At 42.4% G+C, this 26,910-nt stretch overlaps 1 protein-coding gene across 1 annotated transcript in view; it reads right to left on the bottom strand.

Annotated features, from left to right (window-relative positions):
* Positions 1-26,910, bottom strand: part of LOC108412025 (netrin-G2) — a 124,515-nt gene that overhangs the window by 24,729 nt on the left and 72,876 nt on the right. Inside the window, exons 4-5 of the mRNA XM_017683874.2 lie at positions 20,209-20,381; positions 15,516-15,545 (exon numbers count right to left, since the gene is read on the bottom strand). Of these exons, the coding sequence (XP_017539363.1) occupies positions 15,516-15,545; positions 20,209-20,381 (203 nt within the window). The remainder of the gene's footprint in view (positions 1-15,515; positions 15,546-20,208; positions 20,382-26,910) is intronic.

The raw sequence follows: 26,910 nt of genomic DNA on the forward strand, positions 1-26,910 counted from the left end.
GTAATGACCCACTTATAAGAGACCAAACAAATTTCAACTCAGGCTCTCCACCTGGTGCACCCTACAGCCAAGATTCAGTACAAATCCCAGCTGTGCAATGTACCACCCTAGTGTGAGAGTCAAGTGCTTAGTACTCTCCTCCGAGAGTGTTGAGGCACTGGACAGCAGTGGCAGGGTTCCACTGCCCTTTCAGGTCAGTGGAGATGTAAGAAGTGTGTAAGAAGTTTAATACTCACTAATAAGACTAACTAAGTCTAAAGCAAGAGGGAAATGGGGAGCTACAAACTAATCCATACCTTCTATCTCTGACTCTTTCTCCTCTCCTTCTTTCTCAGAGAAATTCTCACCCCTCTCCATTGTGGGCCTGCCAGCTTTAGACACTGGGTTCTCTTCAGGTTCTGAAGTGACAGGCAGACAGTTGGCTGACTGAAATGAGTCATGTGGCTTAAGCATAAACTCAAATTCATTTGAATTGGCAACACCCATTAATGACTCTAATAAATGCGCAGTAACAGAATCAGTATTTTTTAGGTTTTTCCCCGTTTTCTCCTCAATTTAGTCATGCCTAATTCCACTAGTTAGGACCCCAATCACACGAAACCACCAGCACTAGGAGGGTGAAGGCTAGCACAGGCTTTCTCTGAGACCTGTGAAGTTCCACTGCATCTTTTTGAACTGCCGCTCATGCAACGTCATTGGACAGCTGAACAAACTCGTCAGAGAACCCTAACCGCCAGTTCTATTACGTCAGCTAACTAGCATTGTGCTGGGTGATGGCGGAGATGGTGGGCCATCCTATCTATCTACATGCTATCTTGTACATATCTTGCAGACTTCCAATCACATCTATCTTGTACATTTCTATTCTCTTTTTTTTGCTTTTTCTTACTTTTTGACATCACTACAACCATGTTTTATTATTTTTTTTTAACATTTCATGGTTTTTGAACATACCTGAAAATTTTGCAAACGTAGCAACAGCCAGAAAGGCAGACGTTATCTTTTTCAGGCCCTAATTTTCAGTGTCAGCATTTAAGAAAAACAAAAATAAAGTTGTGTTTAAAAAAAGTTTATTCTAGTTTTCCTGTGGGCCGCTATGTTTTTGAAGCCACTTCTTCATACATGCCTGCATTACACCCCATGTCTGTTGCATCAGATTCTAATTTTATGCTACTTCCAAAATAAACACCTATTTTTTAACCCCTTAAATCCCAGGCTTATTACACACAAAAGCTTATTATTCAGTAACTATAGGGACTTCAGTGCAAACTGGCTCAGCTATTTTTAGGTTATAGAAGTGTGTAATAAGACTTTGGGCCCCCTTGTAGGCCATGGCCGTTTTAGGGAATAATATCACATTTTTAGATTTTAGATGAACCAAGAGCATCTCTGAAGGCTTCACACAGCCACAGATTCACCACTAGCACTAATCGCCCACCAGATATTCTCCAACTCCTATCGATGTTACAATAACAGCTTCTTCCCCTGTCAGCCGCAGCATTTGCCAGCTCAGCGAAAGCAGGTAAACCTTTTCTTTTCCTTTTTTCTCGCTTGCTCTTTCAGCATCTCTCGCACTTTTGATCACATTTCCTTTTGATCATCTTTCAGCCCTTTTTTCCCCTCCCAGAATGCTTTATGTTAGGTTTTGGGGCTGCTGGAGGCCCATTCCAGAGTACAAACTATAGATTCTCTCTCTCTCTCTCTCTCTCTCTCTCTATCTATCTCTTTCTCTCTCTCTCTCTCTCTCTCTCTCTCTCTCTCTCTCTCATTCGTACAGTTGCAAACACTCTCGTTTCTGCTCTGACCTGAGTGCCACTTTGATCGAACGCCTATTAGACTGTCCCACGATCCTTAAGGAGCCCTCGCTGCAGAAGGAAGTGCTTATTGACCGCCTGAGCATATCTTGCACTCACCTTATGCAGAATGACACACCCTTTAAGACTTTAAGGTGATTCATTCTGGACACTACTTGGTATTCTGATCCAGTAACCTCACGCATGCACATACAGCAGATCTACCATCAAATTAAGTTCATGTGTTTGCATAGTCAGCAAGAACTAGGCCAGGACTGACCACACAGTCAACAGAAAGCACCCAAACTTTCTGTCTTTTATGTAGTGTGCAGAGTCAGAGATTACCCTGCATTTATTTCATTTCCAGTGAAAAAAACTGTTGACGTGCAAGTTATTCATTTTCAAGAGATCTTTCTGAGAAGATTAAATATAAGATAATCCACTTGTATAAAGAAGGAGAATGTCAAAGTGTAAAAACAGGAATTTAGGCCCTCCTAACAACCACCTGGAAGACCTGGTAGAAACGGGTACAAACTGCCCCCATCAGATAAACAGCACTAAAAGCTTTCATGTTTGAGAGAGAGGAGAAAATCAAGCTGCTTCAGAATCCTTATCTGATATGTCATATGCTAATATAATATGCTAATATAAGGTGTATTCATAAAACAATGTTATGCCTATTTTTAGACTTATAGTGAGTTTGTTGGTAGAAGACTGAAGCATCCAGTGTAACGAGGCAATCCTGGACTATCTATGATCACATTCATTTAAAAGATTGTTTTAATGCATTCTCATCACTATTTATCCATTTCGCTATGTTTGGCTGGAGGATCTATTTTGGAAGGGCCTTCAGCTCCACCCACGGAGGTACATGGATTCTCTTAAAGGATGATTTTTTAAAGAAGATCTGCATAAATAAACCGCGATGATGCAAACAAAGTCCTTCAGAATTCCTTTTACTAATTAACCCTGACTTCTGTCTGCTAGTGCGTTTAATGGTGATTTATCTTCTAAAGTCTGTGAAGAGTTCGCAATTCATTTCCATAATAAAATACGACAGGGTGAAGCTCAGCAGACTCAGACAAGCTCCTATAATGTTCCTGATAGGCCACCTACATCAGCAATGACCTCTTTTACTGTTATCAACTATGAGGAGCTCACAACTATTTTAAACTAGGTTCATCCTCATGTGATCTTGACCCTGTTCCTACTTCATTCCTTAAGATGCTGGTCCTTGATTGTGCACACAATGATGGTTTAACTATTGTAAGTAGTTCTCTGTTCACAGGTGTTTTTCCAGATGCTTTTAAAGCTGCCCTGGTGAAGCACCTGCTAAACAAGAGTAGCATGGATCCTTCCATACTAAATCATTTTAGACCAATTTCAAACCTCCCTTTTCTAGGCAAATTCTTAGAAAAGGTTGTTTTCAAACAACTAAGTACGTATCTAATATCAAACAATTTATAGGAGAAGTTTCAGTCAGGTTTTCGTTCCAGCCACAGTACAGAGACATAACTGCCGTTATGAATGACCTCAGGCTCAGCGCTGATGCACAAAATCCTTCTATTCTGGTTTTATTAGATGTTAGTGCAGCCTTTGATATCGTTGACCACAAGATTTTACTCCAGCGTCTTGCTGGGTCGGCCTCTCGGGCGCAGTTTTAGACTGGTTTAAATCATATTTAAGTAATAGGGAGTTCATGGTTTCACTTGGAAATCACTCATCAAAACGATTTGCCTTTTCTTGTGGAGTCCCCCAAAGTCCAGAATTGTTCTGGTGATGACAGGAACCAGACGTCTGAAGGGTTTAATGCCTCCAAAAGGTCGCTCACAGATTAAAGTAGTTAAATGAAATGATTATGGACACTGTCTGATGCCTGTGGCATTGTTTTATGACAGTTTTAAAGAATAGATTTTGGCCTAAAATGGAAATTTCGGTCACACTTTTTATGAATGGCACATTTGTAAGCATCTATAAACACTTTCATAACATGTTATAATGCATCATTAATTAATAATTAATTAATAAGGCATCATAATGCATTACACGTTATAACCATGCTTATTATGCGTTATGAACTGTTGACATAATGCATTATAAGTAGTGTTCATAACTAATTATAAGAACTCATAAGGTGTATTTGTCCTCTCTTAGTAAAGTGAAGTGCACTGTACTAAAGCCTCCTCCAGGGTTAAGAGTGAGGCTTCAAGTTGACGTATTTACTGAAGGATTTACTGAAACACTAAAACACAATAAAGCTCATTACAGGCTTAAAATCTCAGAGTTTAAACTAGAGCTGCCATCAGTGTTTCACCCAATGAGGGAAAGTCAATGTTCACCACTGTCAATGTGCACCACCGTTAGCCTGGCACTGACTTAACACTGCATATCCAATAGAACCCCAGCAGAAATCAGCATCACTGTACTGGAGTGTACTTATGTAACATTTAAAGTGAGAGCGCTGGTTAAGAAAAGCACATTGTAGCAATAATTCTAGGCTGGACACTCTCCAAGCTGGGACTTCTTTGGCACTGACAGTATAACATGTTATTAACACTACTTATAATGCATTATATTAACAATTCATAGTGTATAATAAACATGGTTATAAAGTGTAATTCAGAGTAAGTCCTTTTTACAAATATTTATAACCATGTATATAATGCCTTATGAATGCATCATAACACGTTTTGAACGTGTTTATAGATGCTTATAAACGTGACCGTCATAGAAAGTGTTACCATTTATTTCTTCAAATTTCCCACTATTTTACCATCATATTTTACCACAACACTCCATATAAAAACTCAGAAGACTCGAGCAGGTTCTCGGGTGGTTCCGGATAGTAAATAAAATGTCTATATCTGTGTTGTAGTCATGGCGACCCCTGGTTCCTATCACCACCACTGTAAAGACATCTGGGCCATTTCACGCCAAAACACTCTGAATCACTGTTTATATTTCATCTATTAAATTGTGCAGAAAATGTGGGAAATTCCTCTGGTAGAATTCTTCTTTAACTGTGTTTTAAAAAATCCTCTGAAATGGTTATTGAGCAGAACTTTGATGACATGCAGTTCGGTACTTTCCCCCTCTGTTTAACATAAATGCACTCACCCACTACCTGCCATGGGATTACATGCTTTTTCATTTCCACTTGAAGTACTGCTGTGCCTCTCCGTTCAGTCTCACTACCCCTCCTCTCGTCCATTTTTCATGTCCCTCCTTCATTTCTCTCTCCGCCCTGAACCTCCACACTTCATGCAAACTGAAGTTTGTCTCATTTTGCCTCATGTAGTATTCATCTCACGAGTACACTGGGTTCAGTCAATGGGCTTGACTGTATTTGTGTGTTTGCGTATGACGTGAATGCGTTTCAGGGCTCTCTATGCTTATATTCTACTCTTAGTCCCCATAGAGGCCATTCATATCAAGTATTAGCTCCGGTATCACATGGCGCTCAGACAAGACGGCCGCTGTTTAACCATTTAAGCGTGCACTCATTTCCCCGCAATGCACTGTGGCTACCCACAATCCCTCAGAGAGGAATTTGTGGAGACGACTCAAAAAGTTCGGCTGTGCTGGGATCGCCTAGCACTGTCTGACCAGTTAAAATTATGGCCGTTACTAAAGGGATGGATCTTGGTGCCCCTTTCAGTATCTGTTTTAAGAAGCTCCCGTCCACTGTCCGGCTATTATATGGCGACATTACTACAGCATCCGGTTGCACTCGTTAGGTTAGCTTTCGCTTGGTGGTTAGCTTCTCCGATCGAACTCAGGTTTGTTTAAACAACGCTAGTGAGGATAAAGACGGCCGTTTTTATGCTGGAGAGGGTTCACAAAATACATCAGCCATAAATTATTCAAAAAGCACACTTTGTACATGACCACGAAAGCCAGGTTAGCCTACGTTGGACTTTAATATTTTAAAACTGTAACATTTGAATTGCTGGGCTTTATGTTGCTGTTATGCATGACTACGGGTACAACTTCATCACTTTTCTCTGCTAGCGGGTTAATGAGCATACTAAAGGCTACACAGCCCACACATACAGAGGCACTGCTCCACGACTCCACAACACGTTTCATATTTAAATTTCTCTAAAAGTTTACATGTCTAGCTGATTAGCTCACTGAAGCTAACTGAGGATGAGTGCGCTCCCACTGTCCCCTCCTCCCGAGTGGCCAGGTATGAAGCTCCGTTGAGTAGTGACGGGGAATGGGCTGAGGGGTCTTGATATCATTTATTTTGTCATTATATATTCAAGGGCTTTGCTTTCATATAGTGGTCTGTCCCCAGCTGCCTCAGTCCTTGAGGTCTGAGGCCCCTAAGGTCCTTGGCAGTCCTCTGGACCCAGTGGCCCGGTCAGTAATCCACCTCTGCGTTACTGACAAACATGAAAGATTTATTTTAGGTAATGGTAGCTTACCTTCCCTCTCCTTAACAAGCTCCTCCTCTGGGGGTGTGGCTATAGAGGGCTGCTCAGTGGGAGGAAACGAAGGGGTCGGGGTTTCAGCTTTGAGTAGCGTACGAGGCTTAGGCTGAGTTGTGATGGGCTTGGCTGAGACTGTGATTGGCTGAAGATCAAGGGGTGGTTCAGTGGGCGGGGCCTCCTCTGGGAGTTGTCGAGGGAATGAGGAGAGCAGTTAGTATGAAAACACACTTGTGCCTTAACTCTTAGTACTTAACTCTTGCTATACCTCTAATGGCCACTGCTTCAGTTATGGTCAAACACCTGCTGCTCCACCTACCTTGCTGGGATAAGTGTCGCTGCTCAGTTGTGAGCTGATTGAGGGCTAGATATGGCTGTACAGCTTCATATGGCCTGTCACATATTTACAATTCATCCTTAAATCTAGCCTGCAAATGATTTTAAATCCTTACATGTGATGGGTGGATTTGCTTTACCCATGAGACACTGTCTGGTTACCCAACCAAAGCTCTGTAAAATCAGCTTAGGGTGATGCTCACAATGTTAAAAGCGAAAAATAGAGTGCTGCACATAAGAGGAACCATTCAAATGGAAATGCGGCACGGATGCTGAACCCTGAATGCAACTTAGCTACAACTCCCTTCCTGTTGTTTTCATTTAAGCCTCAGGTTTACTACACGACTTTCAAAGTCTTATCTGTTTAAAGTTAAACAGATTATAAAAGTTTTTTGGGCAATTTATTGGAGATCACACACTATATGATCAGGGATCACACACTACTCAACTTTTCAGGCCTTAAACTCAGCTCATTAAAAAGATTCATATGTGAGAGACTTTGCCATTTTTCTTTGTTTACTTGCTGTATTTTCTTCTTTCATGTGCGGTTTTCATTGGCTGTTGCAGGAATCGTGCAGACTGAGTCGTTGATCAATTTACAGTAGGTTTCACTCAGAGTCGGGTCGAAAAAATGAAACGTTTGATAAACTCCGACTGGTCTGAAACGCGACGGGGAGGAAAGAAATCTGAGTGTGCGCCCTAGAGCCGACCAGCTCAGACTCAGCCAGACCGAGAACTGGGGCTACAACTGTAACTGTCGTGTAGTGTAACCCCAGCTTTAGACAGACAGTTACATCTGCCTTCGTGGATTCATTCATCACAGAGCAAAAGATAAAGCACATCAGAATTAAGAAATGGATTTACAAACAAATCCACCAAGGACTCAGAATTAACTGCTCACCCATAACTTCACTCATGTCCCACATAACTGAACACTAATAGGTGATACATATGCAACACGTTCTCCATTGCCTTTCCCAAAGAACCCCTTACTAAAGATCCATCGGGTGTGTATATCATGATCCTTTAACTCTAGAACACTACAGTAACTGCAGCACTATTGTCTATTCTCTACATTATTCACTACAGCTAATGTCATTCAGTTTTTCACAAGCACCACTATTTTATTCTACCAAGCTTAGCTCTGGTGTCTGATGTCTACTTTCCAAAAGCTCTTGCAAATCCGTACGATTGTGTATGAGTAGCTTAGCAGCCAATGGCTAAGCTCTGGAGCTCTGAGCACAGTTGGTGTTAGCTAGTATCTTACATTCTGAACAACCAACCATCCAAATAATTCTATGTATCAATTCATATGAATCCTTTGCACTGTTCTACTTTCTACGGTTCTACTACGGCTCTACAGTGGTCTTACTGTCTGACCTGGCTCACTCAGTCCTGTGCTGGAACCTTGAGGCAAAGAATCAGTCACTGCGTTCAGAGAAAAGAGACAGGAGTGTTTCAGTAGAGCATCGAAAGCACAGCAGCGCCACCTACATGCATAAAACCCATACATACGCATACAGACTGAATGTTAATAATACATTAACATGATACATTATTAATGTGTAATGCACAAGTTCTTTCGTGTTTGGTCTTTCGCAAACTGCCATTAATGCATTTTTGCATTTTGACTGTGTTCCTGACTCGTCTACCAATCAGAGGCTGTGTTCCTGACTCGTCTACTAATAAGAGTCTGTGTTTCTTAATTGTCAAACAATCAGTGACTGTGTTCCTGATTCATCTACCAATCAGAGGCTGTGTTCCTGACTCGTCGACCAATCAGAGGTTTCCTAACCCATTGACCAATCAAAGGCTGTGTTTCTGACTCATTGGCCAATCAGAGGCTGTGTTCCTGACTCGTCAACAAATAAGAGGCTGTGTTTCTGATTGTTGATCAATCAGAGGCTGTGTTCCTGATTCATTTCCGGAACAACAGCGACCCCTCTGGGCAAAATGACACTTCATCTAAAGCAAATATTTGCATTTTATCTACGACATCCTTTGATGTCACATACGACGTCATTGACCTGAGATTTTTATAACATAGGAAGGTTTTGTTATTTTTGACTGTATTTATGTTTATTTGCATCTGCTTTACTTATAATTCATGTTTTTACACCTTAACAAGATACTACAACAGATTTTTAATCATTCCTGAAATCGAACACTGTAAAAAGCAGCTGGAGTTTTCAAATGGGCTAGAAACGGAGTTTTGAAGTTGTGACATGACAGCAGTGATATCTCCACTACTGTTTCCCTCCCGTACACCACGCCAGCCTTGTCCTGACCAGTGAGTGACCTAGTGCGGTGTACACTCAGAGAGTGATGCAGTTTGAGATTACAGTGAGAGTGAGTGAGCGTGTGAGGGTTCAGACAGGGATTACAAGGTCAATGTGTATGTGTGTGTGTCTGAGCCTGTGGGAGATGGTTGGTCAGCTGGGCAGATGGCTGGGGGGGGGGGGGATATAAAGAAACTGACCTGATAATCCACGTCCGATGTACAACACATCACACACGCTATTATACACACTATCGCCTGGGTTGCAACTGCCCCCCTCTAAATATACACACCTGTGTTACAACTGCCCCCCAAAACACCTACTTTCCCACCTCCACAACACACACACACATCCCAGTACTGTAAGTAATAAAAGGTTTAGAAAAGTGAGTGTGTGTGTTTGTGTGTGTGTTTGGTGAAAGATAGTGTGTAGACCTTTAGACCACATGGGAAGAACAGAATGATTTATCTGTGCCATGGATACACACACACACACACACACACACACACACATGCTGCATGCTCTGAAACTCGATCAGTGTAAAGCACTTTATTTCATGTTCACAGGAGATAAGCAATTAATCAATAAATTGGGACAAAGTTATCAGTAAACACTGACGTTTTTATTATTTAAAACCAGGCTGTGAGATTAGAAAAGGAAAAAAAACGTGCCGTAGAAACCTAAACTCTCCTTTAAGTGTGTGTGTGTGTGTGTGTGTATTTCAGCAGGGAAGTGTGGAGAACTGGACCAAAAAACAGCCGATTAATGATCATATTGACCTTAATCATAATGATCATGCATATCTTACTTGGTCATTTAAGATCTGAGGCTGAATCACAAACGGCTCACTGCTCCTTATACAGTGAGTTATGAAATTCTGGCTTTATATCCACTGTGAATTGTGCTCACGCGGATGAATCCAGTGGTTCTATGTGGTAGCCGTTATTTTAAGACCTGCTGAGGAGCCGTTTAAGATTTAAACAGTTCGCAGTGGCGTTGTCACCTGACCTGCATACTGTGTGCTGACTCATAATATAATATTTAGTTTAAAAAGCTATCTGTCTGCCAATGCCGCCCCCTTATGGACAATATGTTTCCTGCTAAACACGCGTGAGCTCTATAAGATGTTTCATTCTGGAAACTGGATTCCCTAAACAGCTTTTCGATCCATGTTTACAGTCGGGCTCCAAACGCAAATAAATATGTATAGTTTTATTTTGAATACTGGCCTATAAATACAAATAAATATATATATAGTTTTATAGGATACTGGCCTATAAATACAAATAAATATATACTTTTTATAACTTTTTAAGAAGCTCCTTATGTTGATGCAGGTTTGTTGTGACAGGAGATGTTAGTGCTTCACACTGGCTGTTTAGCTAAATGGTTAAGTTACTTACACCCATGCTGAATACTTGTCGGGCTACTCACACCGAGTGTGTTTAGATGCGCTGAATAATCCGATCATAATCGGATTTCTGCAGTTATCTGATTATTCAAATGGTCATGTAAACACCATACTCTGATCTAGAAATCAGATTAACAAATCGGATACATTGGCTGGATTTTAGCTCAGATTTCTCAGACAACCTAGACTCTGATTTCTTTCTGATTTCTCAGTCTGCGCATGCGTGGATGAGACTGCTGTCCTGGGAATAAGCGAGCAGTGTTGCCGAAATGGAAGTATGGAAGTAAATTGATGTATGTTCATATTTTGAGGTAAAGTGGCATGTTTTTTAAAGTAAGCTGCAGCATGAAGTTTGATTTTACATTACTTCTAATCTTTATTCATAAGTTTGTTGGCTGGTTGCAAAGCAGAAATCCAATTATTACCCGAATCATTTAGACCCAGAGTTTTCACATTATCTGATTACTTAAGTGCATGTAAACAGATCAGATTACTGACAAAATCGGATTTTCTGCAGGTCTCAGATTATCAAGTGCATGTAAACGCACTCACTGTTCCCGCCCAGCAAATGACCTCATTTTGGCGCTGCAGATTAGGTAAGTTGATCTGAAGAGTCACTGGAACCCTTAAGGCCTTAAGGCCTTTTTAACATTAAAGCTGTATTTCACATTGTAGTTGGTCTGTTTGCTCTCTTGAGCACTGAGCTGAGGCAGAGCCTCAAACTACACCGCACACAGTGGCTGCAGAGCTTCAGAAGAGCTTTTTTTAGCTGCTGTCTTTAAGACGCACTGGTTAAAAGAAACAATGATCACTTGATCGTCTCATTATTTTATTGAACCTGATCTGTTTGTGCTCCTTTTACACACGGCTGTCAAACAGGCCTTTGTTTCAGGCCATAACGGCCAAAACTGGACTTATAACTCAGACTTCTGTTGATCGTGACTCAATGTGGACGAACTGACTGGTGACTGAACTCAGACTCTTGCTTAACTGACTCGTAACTCGGACTTGTACTTAAGTGAATCTCGACTTGATTCGGAAGTGCGCTTAACTGACTGGTGACTTTACTCAGACCTGACCCGTGACTCGACTCTGACATGCATTTAACTGGCTTGTGACTCGGACTTGTGCTTAAGTGAATCGCGGCTTATCTGACTGGTGACTCAACTCAGGCTCATGCCTAATTGACACATGACTCTACAAGTGCTTAAATGACTGGTGACTCTACTCAAACTCAAGCTTAACTGAATCAAGACTCGATTCAGATTCTTGTTTAACTGACTTGTGACTCAACTCAGACTTGAACTTAACTGACTTGTAACTCAGACTTGCACTTAAGTGAATCCTGATGACTTGGAAGTGCGCTTACCTGACTGGTGACTCTACTCAGACTCGTGTTTAACTGATTTGTGATTCGACTCTGACCTGTGCTTAATGCTCATGACTCGGACTTGTGCTTAAGTGAATTGCAACCTAACTGAGTGGTGTCTCAACTCATGCCTAATCGGCACATGACTCTACTCAGACTCAGACTCACACTCGACTCGGACTTACGCTTAACTGACTCATAATTCAACTCTGACTTGCAATTAACTGACGCATTGCTCGACACAAGCTTAACTGACTCGTGACTCAACTCAGACTTGCACTTAACTGCCTTATGACTTGACTGAGACACTTGTTTAACTGACTCGCAAATCAGACTTGCGCTTAACTGACTTGTGGCTCAACTCTGACTTGATCTAACTCATGACTTCACTCAGATTTACGCTTACCTGACTTGTGACTCAGTTCAGACTCATGCTTAACTGACTCATGACTCGAATGTGACTTGTACTTAACTGACTCATAATTCACCTCTGACTGAAAAAACAAAAACAAATGAAAAGCAGATTGAGTTAACGTGGTGATCTTACTGCAGTAGACAAATAAAACGATTTGCTTCCAAACTTGTGTGTGTGTGATTTTGCCTTTCGGTTTGCTCATGCGGCATGTTGGGTTTTGAAGGCATTGCATTATGGGTATTGTAGTGAATTTACACTACTACCTTCACAACTGCTGCAATGTAAAATGCTCTTTTGTTCTTTTTCCCATTGGTACTCTCATTTCTGTCGTCTTCTAAGTGAACTATCAGCGTCTTTCTAATAGTCTGAGCTCATGAGCATCTCTGACTGATCTAGATTAAACACAAACGTTTGAAACTTGTTTATTCGAACCTTTAATAGACCTTATAAATCACTAATGAATTCGAGTTGTTAAGCTCTAACTCTGTGATGATGGTGTCATGATTTCTTTCCTCAGAAGGCTCTGATCTGTTTACTTCAGCTGTCCCAGCTCGACCAATAGCCTCGCAGAATCAGCAGATCTTGAGGCAGCAGAGAGTGAGAGTATGTGTTTGAGAGAGAGGCAGGGTTTTAAAGCAGCGGTTACACAAACGCTCTTAATGGGTTTGGTCTAATTCCTGCCGTCAGTGCGCTGGGGGCTCCGCCTGCCTTGCGTGGGTTTCTGTCGAAACAGGACCATCATACTGCCAGGTTAAAATTAGACCACGCAGCGAGGGGCCGGGACCTGCTCCTAAACGCACTCTGTAATAATGCATACACTCAAAACTCCCAAGTGTGCTTGCGTGTGGGGAAAGAAATGGGGAGTTGAGTCAGCGGCTCAAACTCGAGTCGCATTGACCTGATTTGTGATTTGACTTGGACTCGCACTTAACTGACTCACCAGTTGACATGGATATGTGCTGACCAATGACTCAGACTCACACATAACAATCTTGACTTGACTCAGACTCATGCTTAACTGAATCATGACTTGACCTAGACACTCACGCTTAACTGACTCATGACTTAACTGAATTGTGACCCAACTCAGACTCACACTAAACTGAATCATGATGACTCATGCTTAACTGACGCATGACTTGACAGACTCATGCTTAACTGACTCTTGACTCATATTCACACTTAACTGACTCATGACTTGACTCACACCAAACTGAATCGTGATGACTCAGACTCACACAACTGAATCTTGACTTGACTCAGACTCATGATAAACTGAATGACTTGATTTAGACTCGCGTAACAGAACCATGGCTTGAAGTGGACACTCACACTTAACTGACTCACATATAACTGAATTCTCTTGACTCAGACTCGTTCTAAACTCAACTGTGGTAACTCAGACTCATGCTTAACTGACTCATGACTTGACTCAGACTCATGCTTAACTGAATCTTGACTAAGATTCACACTTAACTGAATTGTGAATTAACTCAGCCTGAAACTTCACTGAATCGTGACCTGACTCAAACGCAAACTGACTAGTGACTTGACTTGGATGCGCGCTTAAGTGACTCCTGACTCACCCTTATCTCTCGCTTAACTTTCGACTTGATTCTGGCTTGTATTCAACTGACTCATGACTTGATTCAGCAGATTCACGTTTAAGGGACTTGTGACTTGACTTGTCCTTGAGCTCAACACAGACTCAACCTTCAGTGACTTGAGACTTGGACTCGCACTAAATGTATTAATAACAATCCTTACACAAAATGTACACACACACACACACACACACACACACACACACACACTTGCTGTACTTGATTTCCCCTAGCACACCTTCATGATCTGTGGCTGTTTGGTATTGCTGAATGTCAGCTGCATTATGGGAGATGTAGTTGTCTCTGGGTCTGTGGTCATGTCAGGGGCACCAGAGGCAGCAGCCGTGCTAACCACTGTCACAGATTTTGCCGCGGTAACTGTCTCCATGGCAGTCAGCACTGGTGGAGTTGCATCAGCTGAGGGAGATGTTATTCATTATTCAGTTCTAAATCTGGATGAACTCTTTAAACTGCAGGGTTATTAATCTGATCATCTTAAAGGTTCTGTCTTCCTCATGTTCCATAAACAAAATCAAAGTTCAAAGTGCACTGTTCACTGCCTGGTCCAAGTGGTCCAGTTAGGGAAAGTGAGCTGCAAAAACAGCCTGTTTTGAATGTACTGTTTTTATGATGTCACACAAAAAATGCTCATTTGCCTTCATACACTTATACAATAATTATGTATTGTTGAATCAACAATATATCATTGTTGAATGCTATGATACAAGGTAGCTAATCAGCAGGTGTAATCAATTATTCAGTATCCACTATGAGTTACTAAGGAACTACTATGGATTATTCAGTATCCACTATGAGTTACTAAGGAACCACAATGGATTATTCAGTATCCACTATGAGTTACTAAGGAACTACTATGGATTATTCAGTATCCACTATGAGTTACTAAGGAACTACTATGGATTATTCAGTATCCACTATGAGTTACTAAGGAACCACTATGGATTATTCAGTATCCACTATGAGTTACTAAGGAACTACTATGGATTATTCAGTATCCACTATGAGTTACTAAGGAACTACTATGGATTATTCAGTATCCACTATGAGTTACTAAGGAACTACTATGGATTATTCAGTATCCACTATGAGTTACTAAGGAACTACTATGGATTATTCAGTATCCACTATGAGTTACTAAGGAACTACTATGGATTATAAAAACATGTTTCAATGTGTCCTGTAGGTCTGAGAGTGAGTAACTGAAGTGCGGACCCCCCGTGTACAGACCCTCACAGTGTGCAGTGTGGAAGTCCTGAACAGCGGTAATGAGCGCGCTGAACAGAGTGGATTATCTCTGCCATGTAGCGTCGGTATGAGTCGTGATGTGTACGTGGTCATGCAGTCAAACTCTCGCCCCCAGGAGAGCCCCCCGCAGCTCAGCGAATACGTGTGCACACGTGTGTGTGTGTGTGTGTGTGTGCGTGCTGTTTCCGGATCTCTCTTTCGGAGTGTGTGGAGCTGGGGGCGTGTCCCTCAGAGAGAATCTCTAATCACACTCCTTCTGTTCCACCCCTCCGGGGATCCCTCCATCCTTCCTCTCTCGTTCTCTCTCTCTACCCACACACTCCTTTCTCCTAACTGTCTCTTTTAACCCCCCCCATCTCTCTCTCTCTCTCTGAACTGAAGTCAGTGTTCCTGGGCTGCGTGTTGCCGTGACGATGATGAAAGGCCTGGGACAGGCGGCCTATTAAAAATGAAGCAGATAGAACGAGGTGGGGGGGTGGGGGACGCAGAACAACAGAATGAGAGAAAGAGAGGGAGAAGAGGAGGGATGACTGACATATGGGCTGGAGGGAGTAGAGAGAGAGAGAGAGAGAGAGAGAGAGAGAGAGAGAGTAGAACAACTCTACTTACTGGAACCAGAGGAAGTACCAGCCTGAGCACCTGAAAGACAGAGAGAGAGAAAGAGAGAGGGAGAGAGAGAGAGAGAGAGAGAGAGAGAGAGAGAGAGAGAGATTATCTTTACTGTTATACAGTAAAATATGTATGTTTTTTTAGCTTTTATTAATAGATCATTATTGCAATATAAATATGACTTTGTCACATTAACAAAGCGAACATGAACTTTAGAAGACATTAAAACCAGACAAGAGAGAGAAGAAAGGAAAAAAAAGAGAACTGTTGAAAGAGTGAGAGAGCACGAGAGATGAGAGAGAAAGAAAAGACCATAGAGAAAGAGGAAAGAGAGAGAGAGAGAGAGAGAGAGAGGGGGAAAGATGAAATAGAGAGAAAAGAGAGACAACAGAGAGGGGAAGAGTGAAAAATGAGTGAGTGTGTGTGTGTGTGCGCATGTGTGTGTGTGTCTGTGTGAGACATTTAGACATATTAAGTCAATTTTGTTTTGAGAAAAAAATCATTATTTTGAGATATGAAGGCAATATTACAGTAAAATGTCATCATGTTTACATACCAGTAAAAGTAGAGATATTAAGTCAGTATTGTGAGAAAACTATTGACTATTTTGAGATAATTAGTCATTTTTGAGATACTAAGTCAACATTTTGATGTCCTGTCATAAGCAAAGAAGGAGGAAAAAAAACTTCCCTGTACCTGGCAGAATCACTGTGTGTGTGTGTGTGTGTGTGTGTGTGTGTGTGTGTGTGTGTGTGTGTGTGTGTGTGTGTGTTCTTTGGGAATTGGGGCCTCCACACCAGTGGTCTTGATCTTGCTGTGAACTGACAGATCTGTGCAAGCTAAAAGGCACTGCAGCACCAGAGAGAGAGATGTAGAGAGAGAGAGAGAGAGAGAGAGAGAGAGAGAGAGACAGACAGTATGTGTGTGTGTGTGTGTGTGAGAGAGTGTGTGTGTGTTTCTCTACATCTCTCTCTCTCTCTACATCTCTCTCTACATCTCTCTCTCTCTCTACATCTCTCTCTCTCTACATCTCTCTCTCTACATCTCTCTCTCTACATCTCTCTCTACATCTCTCTCTCTCTACATCTCTCTCTCTCTACATCTCTCTCTACATCTCTCTCTCTCTACATCTCTCTCTCTCTCTACATCTCTCTCTCTCTACATCTCTCTCTCTCTCTACATCTCTCTCTACATCTCTCTCTCTCTCTACATCTCTCTCTCTCTCTCTACATCTCTCTCTCTCTACATCTCTCTCTACATCTCTCTCTCTCTACATCTCTCTCTACATCTCTCTCTACATCTTTCTCTCTCTCTACATCTCTCTCTCTCTCTACATCTCTCTCTCTACATCTCTCTCTACATCTCTCTCTCTCTACATCTCTCTCTCTCTCTACATCTCTCTCTCTCTACATCTCTCTCTCTACATCTCTCTCTCTCTCTACATCTCTCTCTCTCTACATCTCTCTCTCTCTCTACATCTCTCTCTCTCTACATCTCTCTCTACATCTCTCTCTACATCTCTCTCTCTCTACATCTCTCTCTACATCTCTCTCTACATCTCTCTCTCTCTACATCTCTCTCTCTACATCTCTCTCTCTCTACATCTCTCTCTCTACATCTCTCTCTCTCTACATCTCTCTCTACATCTCTCTCTCTCTACATCTCTCTCTCTCTCTACATCTCTCTCTCTCTACATCTCTCTCTCTCTACATCTCTCTCTCTCTACATCTCTCTCTCTCTCTACATCTCTCTCTCTCTACATCTCTCTCTCTCTCTACATCTCTCTCTACATCTCTCTCTCTCTACATCTCTCTCTCTCTCTACATCTCTCTCTCTCTACATCTCTCTCTCTACATCTCTCTCTCTCTCTACATCTCTCTCTCTCTACATCTCTCTCTCTCTCTACATCTCTCTCTCTCTACATCTCTCTCTACATCTCTCTCTACATCTCTCTCTCTCTACATCTCTCTCTACATCTCTCTCTACATCTCTCTCTCTCTACATCTCTCTCTCTCTACATCTCTCTCTACATCTCTCTCTCTCTCTACATCTCTCTCTCTCTACATCTCTCTCTCTCTCTACATCTCTCTCTACATCTCTCTCTCTACATCTCTCTCTACATCTCTCTCTACATCTCTCTCTCTACATCTCTCCGTCTCTCTCTCTCTCTACATCTCTCTCTCTCTACATCTCTCTCTCTACATCTCTCCGTCTCTCTCTCTCTCTACATCTCTCTCTCTACATCTCTCTCTCTCTCTACATCTCTCTCTCTACATCTCTCTCTCTCTCTACATCTCTCTCTACATCTCTCTCTCTCTACATCTCTCTCTCTACATCTCTCTCTCTCTCTACATCTCTCTCTACATCTCTCTCTCTCTCTCTCTCTCTCTCTCTCTCTGTCTTTCACACAGACACACATACTGTCTCTTTGGATCTGACTGGGACATTAGTTAACAGCTAATGTGTAATAGCAATGTAATACACTGGTTGGCTAGTGATAAATATGAGTCCAGGGGTTTTTAAGTGTTATAGCGTATATTAGCAAGTAATACACTGTGGGCTAATAACATTTGTGTTCATGGCCAGGTTAAAATGCGTAATAGCAATGTAACGACATGGTCAGCTGCTGATATCTTTGTGTTCATGGTTTTATTAAGAAGTATGATATGTAATAGCAATGTAACAACATGTCTGGCTAGTGATCAACGTATGTTCAGGGTTTTGTTAAGGGTTATACTATGTAATAGCAATGTAACAACATGTTTGGCTAGTGACATGTAGTCTGAGTGGGTGTAATGTTTTTATATTATGTGTATATCTAACAGTGAACGGCAGTCAGAATCACAGCACCTGATGGAGGAAGTGCTCAGAATCTTCGGCTGCTCCATCAGCCGTCTTGGTCCAACACCTCAAAATGTTCCACTGAAGTTTCTGAATGTCAAAGCTGTGGTTTTGAATGTTTTCTAGAAAAAACGTCCCCACAATCAGCGTCTGATCTGGTCTGAGAAGAAAATGCAGGTGCGCGTTCGTCATGATTCCACCTTCTCTCTTCGTTCTCCAACGTCTGTGCTTTTCTCTCCACACTCCACTCTAATTTCACCCTCTGGCTTTCTATTGCACCACTCTCTCTCCTCCCCTCCAATCGCTCCATCCTCCATATTTCATACATACTTCATTTGTTGTCAGGGTTTACCTCCTTTGTTGTGTTTCCGTGCCGCCGAATGTTTCTCACACATTATTTAAGTCATATTCTGAGGGGAACGCTGGTATCTGTGGGAGCTGGAGTCATATCTGAACATCACACCGGCGTCGGCGTAAACCTCAGCTGCTATTATTATGTTATTACAATGTAACAATGATAGTAATGGATCGGTTCGACTAATAGTAAATAACACATTTGAATGATGATGCCACAACACAACTGGGCAATTCTGACATCTGTTTATATATAATAGAAATGTAATAGCATGACTGGCTAATGATACATGTGAAAAAGAATAGCATTACATCCTACGTCTAATATGTAACAGGAAACATTCACTATTAACAGGGTTCTAGTGATAAAAGTTAAAATGTGTAATAGCAATGTAATAACATGGTTGGCTAGCAATGCATTTTTGTTCATGGATTTGTTAAGAGCTACAATGTGTAATAGCAATGTAATAACGTGTTTGGCTAGTGACATTTGTGTGCATGGATGTTAAAAATGATGTGTAATAGCAATGTAACAACATGGTTGGTTAACGATGCATTATTGTTCATGGGTTTGTTAAGAGCGACAATGTGTAATAACAACGTTAATATGGTTGGCTAGTGACATTTGTGTTCATGGATGTTGAGTTATAATGTGTAATAGCAATGTAACAACATGGTTGTCTAGCAATGCATTTTTGTTCATGGATTTGTTAAGAGCTACAATGTGTAATAGCAATGTAATAACGTGGCTGGCTCATGACATTTGCGTTCATGGATTTGTTTAGAGTTATAATGTGTAAATGCATCTTAACAACATGGTTGGCCAGTGATGGTTTAGAGTATTTAGGAGTTATAAGGTGTAATAGCAGAGTAATATCTTGGTTGGCTAGTGATAAATGTACATTCAGTGTTTTTTAATAGTTAATAGCAATGTAACAACATGGTTGGCAAGTTATAAAGTATGTTTGAGCTTTGTTAACGGCGATAAATGTACGTTCAGGGGTTTGTTAGGGTTATACTCTGTAATAACAATGTTACAACATGGTTGGTCAGTGATAAATGTACGTTCAGGGGTTTGTTAGGGTTATACTCTGTAATAACAATGTTACAACATGGTTGGTCAGTGATAAATGTACGTTCAGGGGTTTGTTAGGGTTATACTCTGTAATAACAATGTTACAACATGGTTGGTCAGTGATAAATGTACGTTCAGGGGTTTGTTAGGGTTATACTCTGTAATAACAATGTTACAACATGGTTGGTCAGTGATAAATGTACGTTCAGGGGTTTGTTAGGGTTATACTCTGTAATAACAATGTTACAACATAGTTGGTCAGTGATAAATGTACGTTCAGGGGTATTGTTAGGGGTTATACTCTGTAATAACAATGTTATAACATGGTTGGCCAGTAAATATATCTGCTATATGGCCTAGTGTGTGGATCAGATGTGTGAGTGGGTGGGAAGGTGTGTGTGTGGGTGGGTGGGTGTTACTCACATATGTTGGGGGAGCCGTTGGGAGTTGGCAGGTAAGATCCCGCTTTCCAGCTCTTGGCTTTGAAGCCTTTTTTGCAGCGCTGGCAGTCCTGACCTGTCGTGTTGTGATCACACACACACTGCAGATTACCGTCCACAAACACACACTGTCCCGCGTGCAGGTTACACTTACACCTGGACAGAGAGAGGACAGAAAAAGAGCGAGAGAGAAAGAGAAAGAGAGAGAGGGGCATAAGAATTAGACGAGTGCAGTGTGTGCACAACACATTTTTATATCTGACAAAGTTGAAAGTGTTCACGATCGTGTGTGTGTGTGTGTGTGTGTGTGCGTGTGTGTGTATAGACAGCACACTAAACTGTCTGTTCAGCACAAATACACAGAGAGGTCAGACAGCAGGGCCGCTCAATTCCAGAAGTTTTGGAGTCGATTCCAGTTCCGAGTGACAACTGATGGCGCTGTCCTCATCCACCTTAAGAACCTGCTTTATGCTTTTATGCTTTCACAAATGATAAAACTGCCTATCATTTTGTACAAAATATACCCAGGAAAAGAATCACATACAATCAGCTACACTGGCTAAGATGCATTTTATTTTAAGCCCTCTCATCTGATTTATGCGCTCCTAGTGTGAAATGTAGCTGTCAACACTGATGTGATTGTGATACGCATAGCAATACAAGACAAACAGAGCAGGCAAAAATAAGCATTTGCTGCGTTTCCTTCGAAAAATATTTTGGTTCAGAGCTTTTACATCGACCAGTAAGCAGCTTAGACAGCTGCCTCACAAACGGACCAGTATCCGATTACGTCATTAAGTACACCCTGCCGCCATTTCGGCAGGTGAGCTGTAACTCTTGTGCTCTGACGAAGCTCATCTCATCATCATTGCTGCAGCATTTAAGCATGTAACAGTTATATATAGAACTCATGGTTCTAAATAGATCCATTCCCATTACCAAAGAAGCCATCCTTTCATAAGAGTGAAGGCAATGCAAAACAAACCCACCAAGCAACGGGGGTATAAATACCTTGAGAAACAAGAAACACTTGGGAAGACAGACATCACACAGGTGAGACAGATGATGATAAGAAACAGGACAAGGGAAGAGACCAGAAGAAAAACAGAAGCACATGGCTAGAGAGAGGTGACGGACTTCACTGAGACAGAAACAGAAAAGAGCAGATACAGAGCAGGGGAACCAAGACAGGACCAAGACCCCAAACATGTTCTGCTGCCTTTTGCTGGGCTTTCAATGCACTTCTTTACAACTTGTGGCCCACAAGATTTTATTGACCAGATCATTTAACATGTAAGCAAACTCTGACTGTAACTCTGACCGTGCTCTGATGGAGCTCATCTCGCCATCGCTGCTGCAGATACAACCCTGAAGGATGAAGACCAAGAAAAATAGACCAGAATGACCATAAAAGGATGAAAACATACGTGGACACTTTAGATACAGTGTCCAGAGAACGCTACAAGCAGAATATTAACCTGAAAGGTGGACTGGATCTGTATAACCTGCACGCCTCACAGCATTTTACATAAAAGCTCTAAAATAATAAACACAATTAAACTGGATGTTGCAGCAGTGATGTTCGGGTGCCATATGCACAGAACATATTTCGAAAAAGAAGAAGTAAACATTCTCGGACACCCAGTTTCGTTAATCAGGAAAACGCATTCAACTTTGGTTTGGAAATGTTTAACAAGCAGCTACTGAGCAGCTCAGCAGCGCTGTAATCGGCCACTGGAGCTGCTGCACGCGTCTCACTGACTGATGCTGTGTCCCAAACCACACACTTCTATACTTTACCTATAGAAAAGTTGGGGGGGTGACTCAATTTTCTCCCCAATTTAGTCGTCTCCAATTCCACTGTCTAAAGACGACTCCCCCCGTCACACGATGCTATCAATAAAGGGTAAAGGCAGCACAGGCTTCCTCTGAGACCTGTGAAACCAGCCACTGCATCTAACCGCCACCAACACAACGTCACTGGACAGCCGAACGCACCCGAAGGAAAGCTCCAACCGCCAGATCTGCTACGTCAGCTAACAGACGCCTGTGCTGACTAGTATCGCATTGAGTGATCGGGGAGAGACGGAGGGACCATCCAACCCACCCAGCGAGAGCGAGGCCAATTGTGCTCTCTAGGACTCCCAGCTACAGACGGCTGTAGCATCTGCAGGGATCGAACTCGCCATCTCCGGATGACAGGGCCAACGCTTAGAAGACTGTGCCACTCGGGAGCCCCAAGAGTGCACTACTAATGGTACTATACCGTTTCTCACTCACTGTTTAGTGTTCCAGCATGCAGTTTGGGACGCAACGGGAAATCCCAGCATCAGAACGCAAGTGGAAGTTTTCCGCAGACGGCAGTGGGGAACGGAACGCTGTCAAGAGTTTAGTTTCCCCAACTTTTGCCGTCAACCACAGCAGTGGAATAAACCGGATGTTGGGTTTTTTTGGGAGCCATGAACACCAAATGTCTCGTAGAATTCCAGACGCTATACCGTACGTTCATGCGCACCTGATGACGGCAGGTTGAAGCCGTGCAAACGTTGCCATGGTGACGTCATTACTAGCCAAGGTGGAGAAAGTGACCTTGGCTAGTAATGACGTCACCATGGCAACGTTTGCACAGCTTCAACCTGCCGTCATCAGGTGCGCATGGCTATGATCTGTGGAATGACGTTTTTTAACACAAATATGTAAACGCATCACTGCTGTTTTCTTCGTTTCGGTTGATACTTGGTTTTCTCAGCCTGAGATACGGTGGCTGTTTCACTTTCTTTCCAAAACTCCCCGTTTTTAACTATTAATCCACGATGGAGGAATTCCATAGGAACAAAAAAGGAACATTTTGCTCTGACTTGCACTGAAAATGTAAACACAGCAAGCATCTTGCCAGAGCAAATAAATGAGGTCGACCAAAATATGACGTTCTATATTTTTGCAAAAAATCAGGGATGTTTAAAAGAACATTGGGTGAACCGCAACATACTGCGGTTAAAATAACAGCTGTGGTCCCCTAACAGGGACCACTGCAGACCACAGGTTGAAAACAAACGTATAATCAGGTCAGGCACTGTATGACATCACTGGGCATGTTATTACGGTACTGTGTTTTATTACACTTCTGACAGTTAAGCGTGAATTAAATTGTATGTTTGGGGTTATTACATTATATGGAAATTATTACAGCGCAGGGTTCTGGGTTCTGACGGGGTCGACTCCCGGCCCCTTCAGACGAGTTAAGTGCGTGTGCGACGGCGGTAATGATTAAATCATGCAGCGTCATTTAGGAATCTATAAATACATAAACGACGTGATGCCTGAGGAAACACGTTCCATCTCACGCTCAAATCCTACAAAAGTCTGGCTGATGGATTTCTGAAATACTTATTACAGGAGTGTGTGTGTGTGTGTGTGTGTGGGGAGCTCAGGTGTGCGGCTCTAGATCGGTTTCTCCTGCATAGAAATGAAGGTTTTGTGTCAGACCAAGTAGGCCTCATTTCAAACCAGCCCTTCCACCTGAGCAGTGTGTGTGTGTGTGTGTGTGTGTGTGTGTGCGCACGCCGCTCCAATCCAGTTTGTTCTGCTGGAGTGAGCACAGATCCATCAGCATCAAATATTCACAACATGGTCCTGTACCTCTGACCAACCTTCATCCTTCACTCTCCATCCCTCTCTCTCTCTCTCTCTCTCTGTATGTCTCTCTCTCGCTGACGTGACCTTGAATTCTCCTAAGTGTCCTCACAGCCGTCTCATCTTTAAAGTGGGACTCCTCCATTGATCTCCATGAACTGGCTCACTGTGCTGTCTGTTCATCATCTTGGCCTTCGATACAAGGAAGACTTTGCTTTTAATATACAGCTGTCAACAAATACAAAGCCTGAAATATTACATTAATCAGCAACCTGCCAATCAACTCACATCTTCATACTAGCAAATATGAAAATGCGTCATTTAGACTTCTAGACTCATCTTTTCGTGAAGCATGTAGTTGGTTTCCGCATCCACAGGTCCAGACAGCCCTCCCTGTTTGCGCATGAGAAAAAGGAAAGAAATCAGAGTACGGGGATACACGCACTGAGCAATCCCAGCTCTCTTAAACAGAGTTCTTGAAATCTTATAACAAACTTAATCTGATCTAAGAAATCGGAGCACGCTGTTCACATGACGTGAGCCTGTTGACAGCTGAGCCACAACACTGCTCCAAATCGCCCACCAAGGTGCTGAAAAGCCGGACTGAAACAAGCATCTGCACCTTTGCTGTGGACCACAGCACGTATAGAGGAAGGGTGGGGCTGACAGATCATACATGGCTGGCGGCTGACGAGAAGAGCAGCTGCAACAGCCTCAGATAAGGTGCAGTTTTGTTTTTGGACCTGTTCTTGCTAAACTGTCTATTCTGAGTTCGTGATAAATGTCTCTGAGCTCCACTGACCCTGTCTCTGGTGTGTGTTTCCAGCCCAGCTGTTGCTTCCATTCACAACGACCACTTGAACAACTGGAAAGATGCTGAAATCCAATAAGAATCGTATCACGGCGTTCACGTCCACTCATTGCTTACACGGCCAACTATGAGGACATCAATGCCTGGACTAGAGGTCTGCACATCTGCAAGATTCCCGCGGGACCCACAACAATATCTTGTGGACTGATTTTCAGTGTTTTGCACAGGAGCAGGCAGGTAACCAGCCCACTGCAGGCGGGAGCGGGACGAAGCACGCGTGCAGAGAAATCATGCAGAATAGCCTAAAAATAAAGTAGAACGATCGCTGCATCACACATGAGAACAATATAAAATGAAACAAGATAACAACCAATCAGCAGCCGGTCATGTGAACAACATGCAAACTCTCGTAGCTTACAGAGACGGTGGAGCCTTCAGTCTGACGGCAAAACACCAAAATACCAGCTTAGTGGTTTAACTCTTTGTGTTTACTGGGAATAACGGCGTTTGGGGAAGTTACTCACAGTGAGTCTGAAGACCACGACTGCCGTGCTATTTCAGCAGAGGATAACGCAACTGTGAACAGGCTACGTCAGATACTGGATGTCAGTTCAGCTTGAAGGAGCTGCGCTGGTCAAAACGTTCCGGTTGTGGGCGGGAGCGGGAGCGATTTCTATTTTCATAATTGTCAAAAGCTTATAAATAAATAATAAAAAAGACGACTATGGCTGTCACGCACCCCTCGGGTTCTGACTCCATCTCCCAGACTCCTCTGGGGGATCACATAAGTCCAGCAACCTCTGACCTGCCTTCACGTTCCAGTCACCCCTCTCACTCTCCTGAATACTAATTCAGGTCACCTGTGACTTCATGTGATATCTTTAGTATAGTTTATAAGCCCGGGCTTTAGCTTAGACTGCGAAGTATTGCATCGTTATCGACCTACTAAGCATTTTTCATCAACCTTCTTGTTTATGACCTTTTTGCCTGTTTATTCCGATTACGTCTTTCGCTTAACCCTTGGGATTGTCTGCCTTTGATTCCCTCACCGTGTTCTGACCTTTTGGACTGTATTCTGGATGTGAGCTCGGATTACGTCGCCATCAGTAAAGCCTGACTCAATCTGATTTCATCAAAAGCCGAAGGAGAAACCAATGGATTCATGATTTTCAGCAGTTAGCTCAGTCACTGTGTGATGTAGATACCTTTTCTGCAAAATGGACCTCACTATAGTTCTGATCCCAGTTCCAGCCCTGATTCTTAATCCGTCTATGAACATGTATCTGTAAGCTCTGACTGTATATTTACAATATAAGCTCTTGTGAGCGATGGCTCCAGCACAGGGTAGGAGTTAGAGTGTGTGGTGCGCACTTCTTAACCTTGAAAACGGAGTGGTGTAAGTATTAAACAGGCGAGTAATTAATCAGTGAAAATGCCCTTTTCTACAGCGCTCGCCTTCAGCCCTTCACTAGGAGCAAGATGATATTTCGTAATTTGATGTAATACTCTGATCGACGGGAACGCGATCACAGTCTACGCTCTAATTTATCTTCCGACTGGCAGGTCTGTAATGATGTGTGTGCGGTGTATGGACGGTGGGGGGTGTGGAGCAGCAATATTTTCGGACAGCATTTCCCAAAATACGCTTTAGGTTCAGGGTTCAAATTGTACCCAGAATTTCAAATTTCCATCCCATTTCCACAAATACACACCAAAATCTAATGGCCATAGACAAATGTCCACACACCCCATTCCAAAACCATGAGCATTAACATGGAGTTGACCCCTTTGTGGCTAATAACAGTCTCCATTCTTCTGGGAATCTTCTTGGAAGATTTTGGAATTCATGCTCATGTGAGGTCAGGCACTGATGTTGGATCGACATGCCAGTTCATCCTGAAGGTGTTTGGAACAGGAAAGGGACTTCTTGTTAGCTTCCACTGAAACTAAGGGGCCTGAAAAACAGCCCCAGCTCATCATCCCTCCTCCACCAAACTTTACTGATGGCACCATGCATCCTGGAATCCACCAAACCCAGATTCATCCATCACACTGTCAGATAATGAAGCGTCATGCACCTCTCCAGAGAACTTTCCCAAACATATCACTGCTGTCATGTAAAAACCTTGGGAAAAAATGTTGCATTAAACTTCCATTTTAAGAATTTGGACAGTTTTGATCCACAGTGGGTTGTGCAAAAAATCTTTGCTTCTCCGAGTACAATCGCTTAGCTACGTTATA

Source organism: Pygocentrus nattereri, chromosome 16, assembly GCF_015220715.1.
Source record: "Pygocentrus nattereri isolate fPygNat1 chromosome 16, fPygNat1.pri, whole genome shotgun sequence".
Classification (NCBI taxonomy): Eukaryota; Metazoa; Chordata; class Actinopteri; order Characiformes; family Serrasalmidae; genus Pygocentrus; species Pygocentrus nattereri.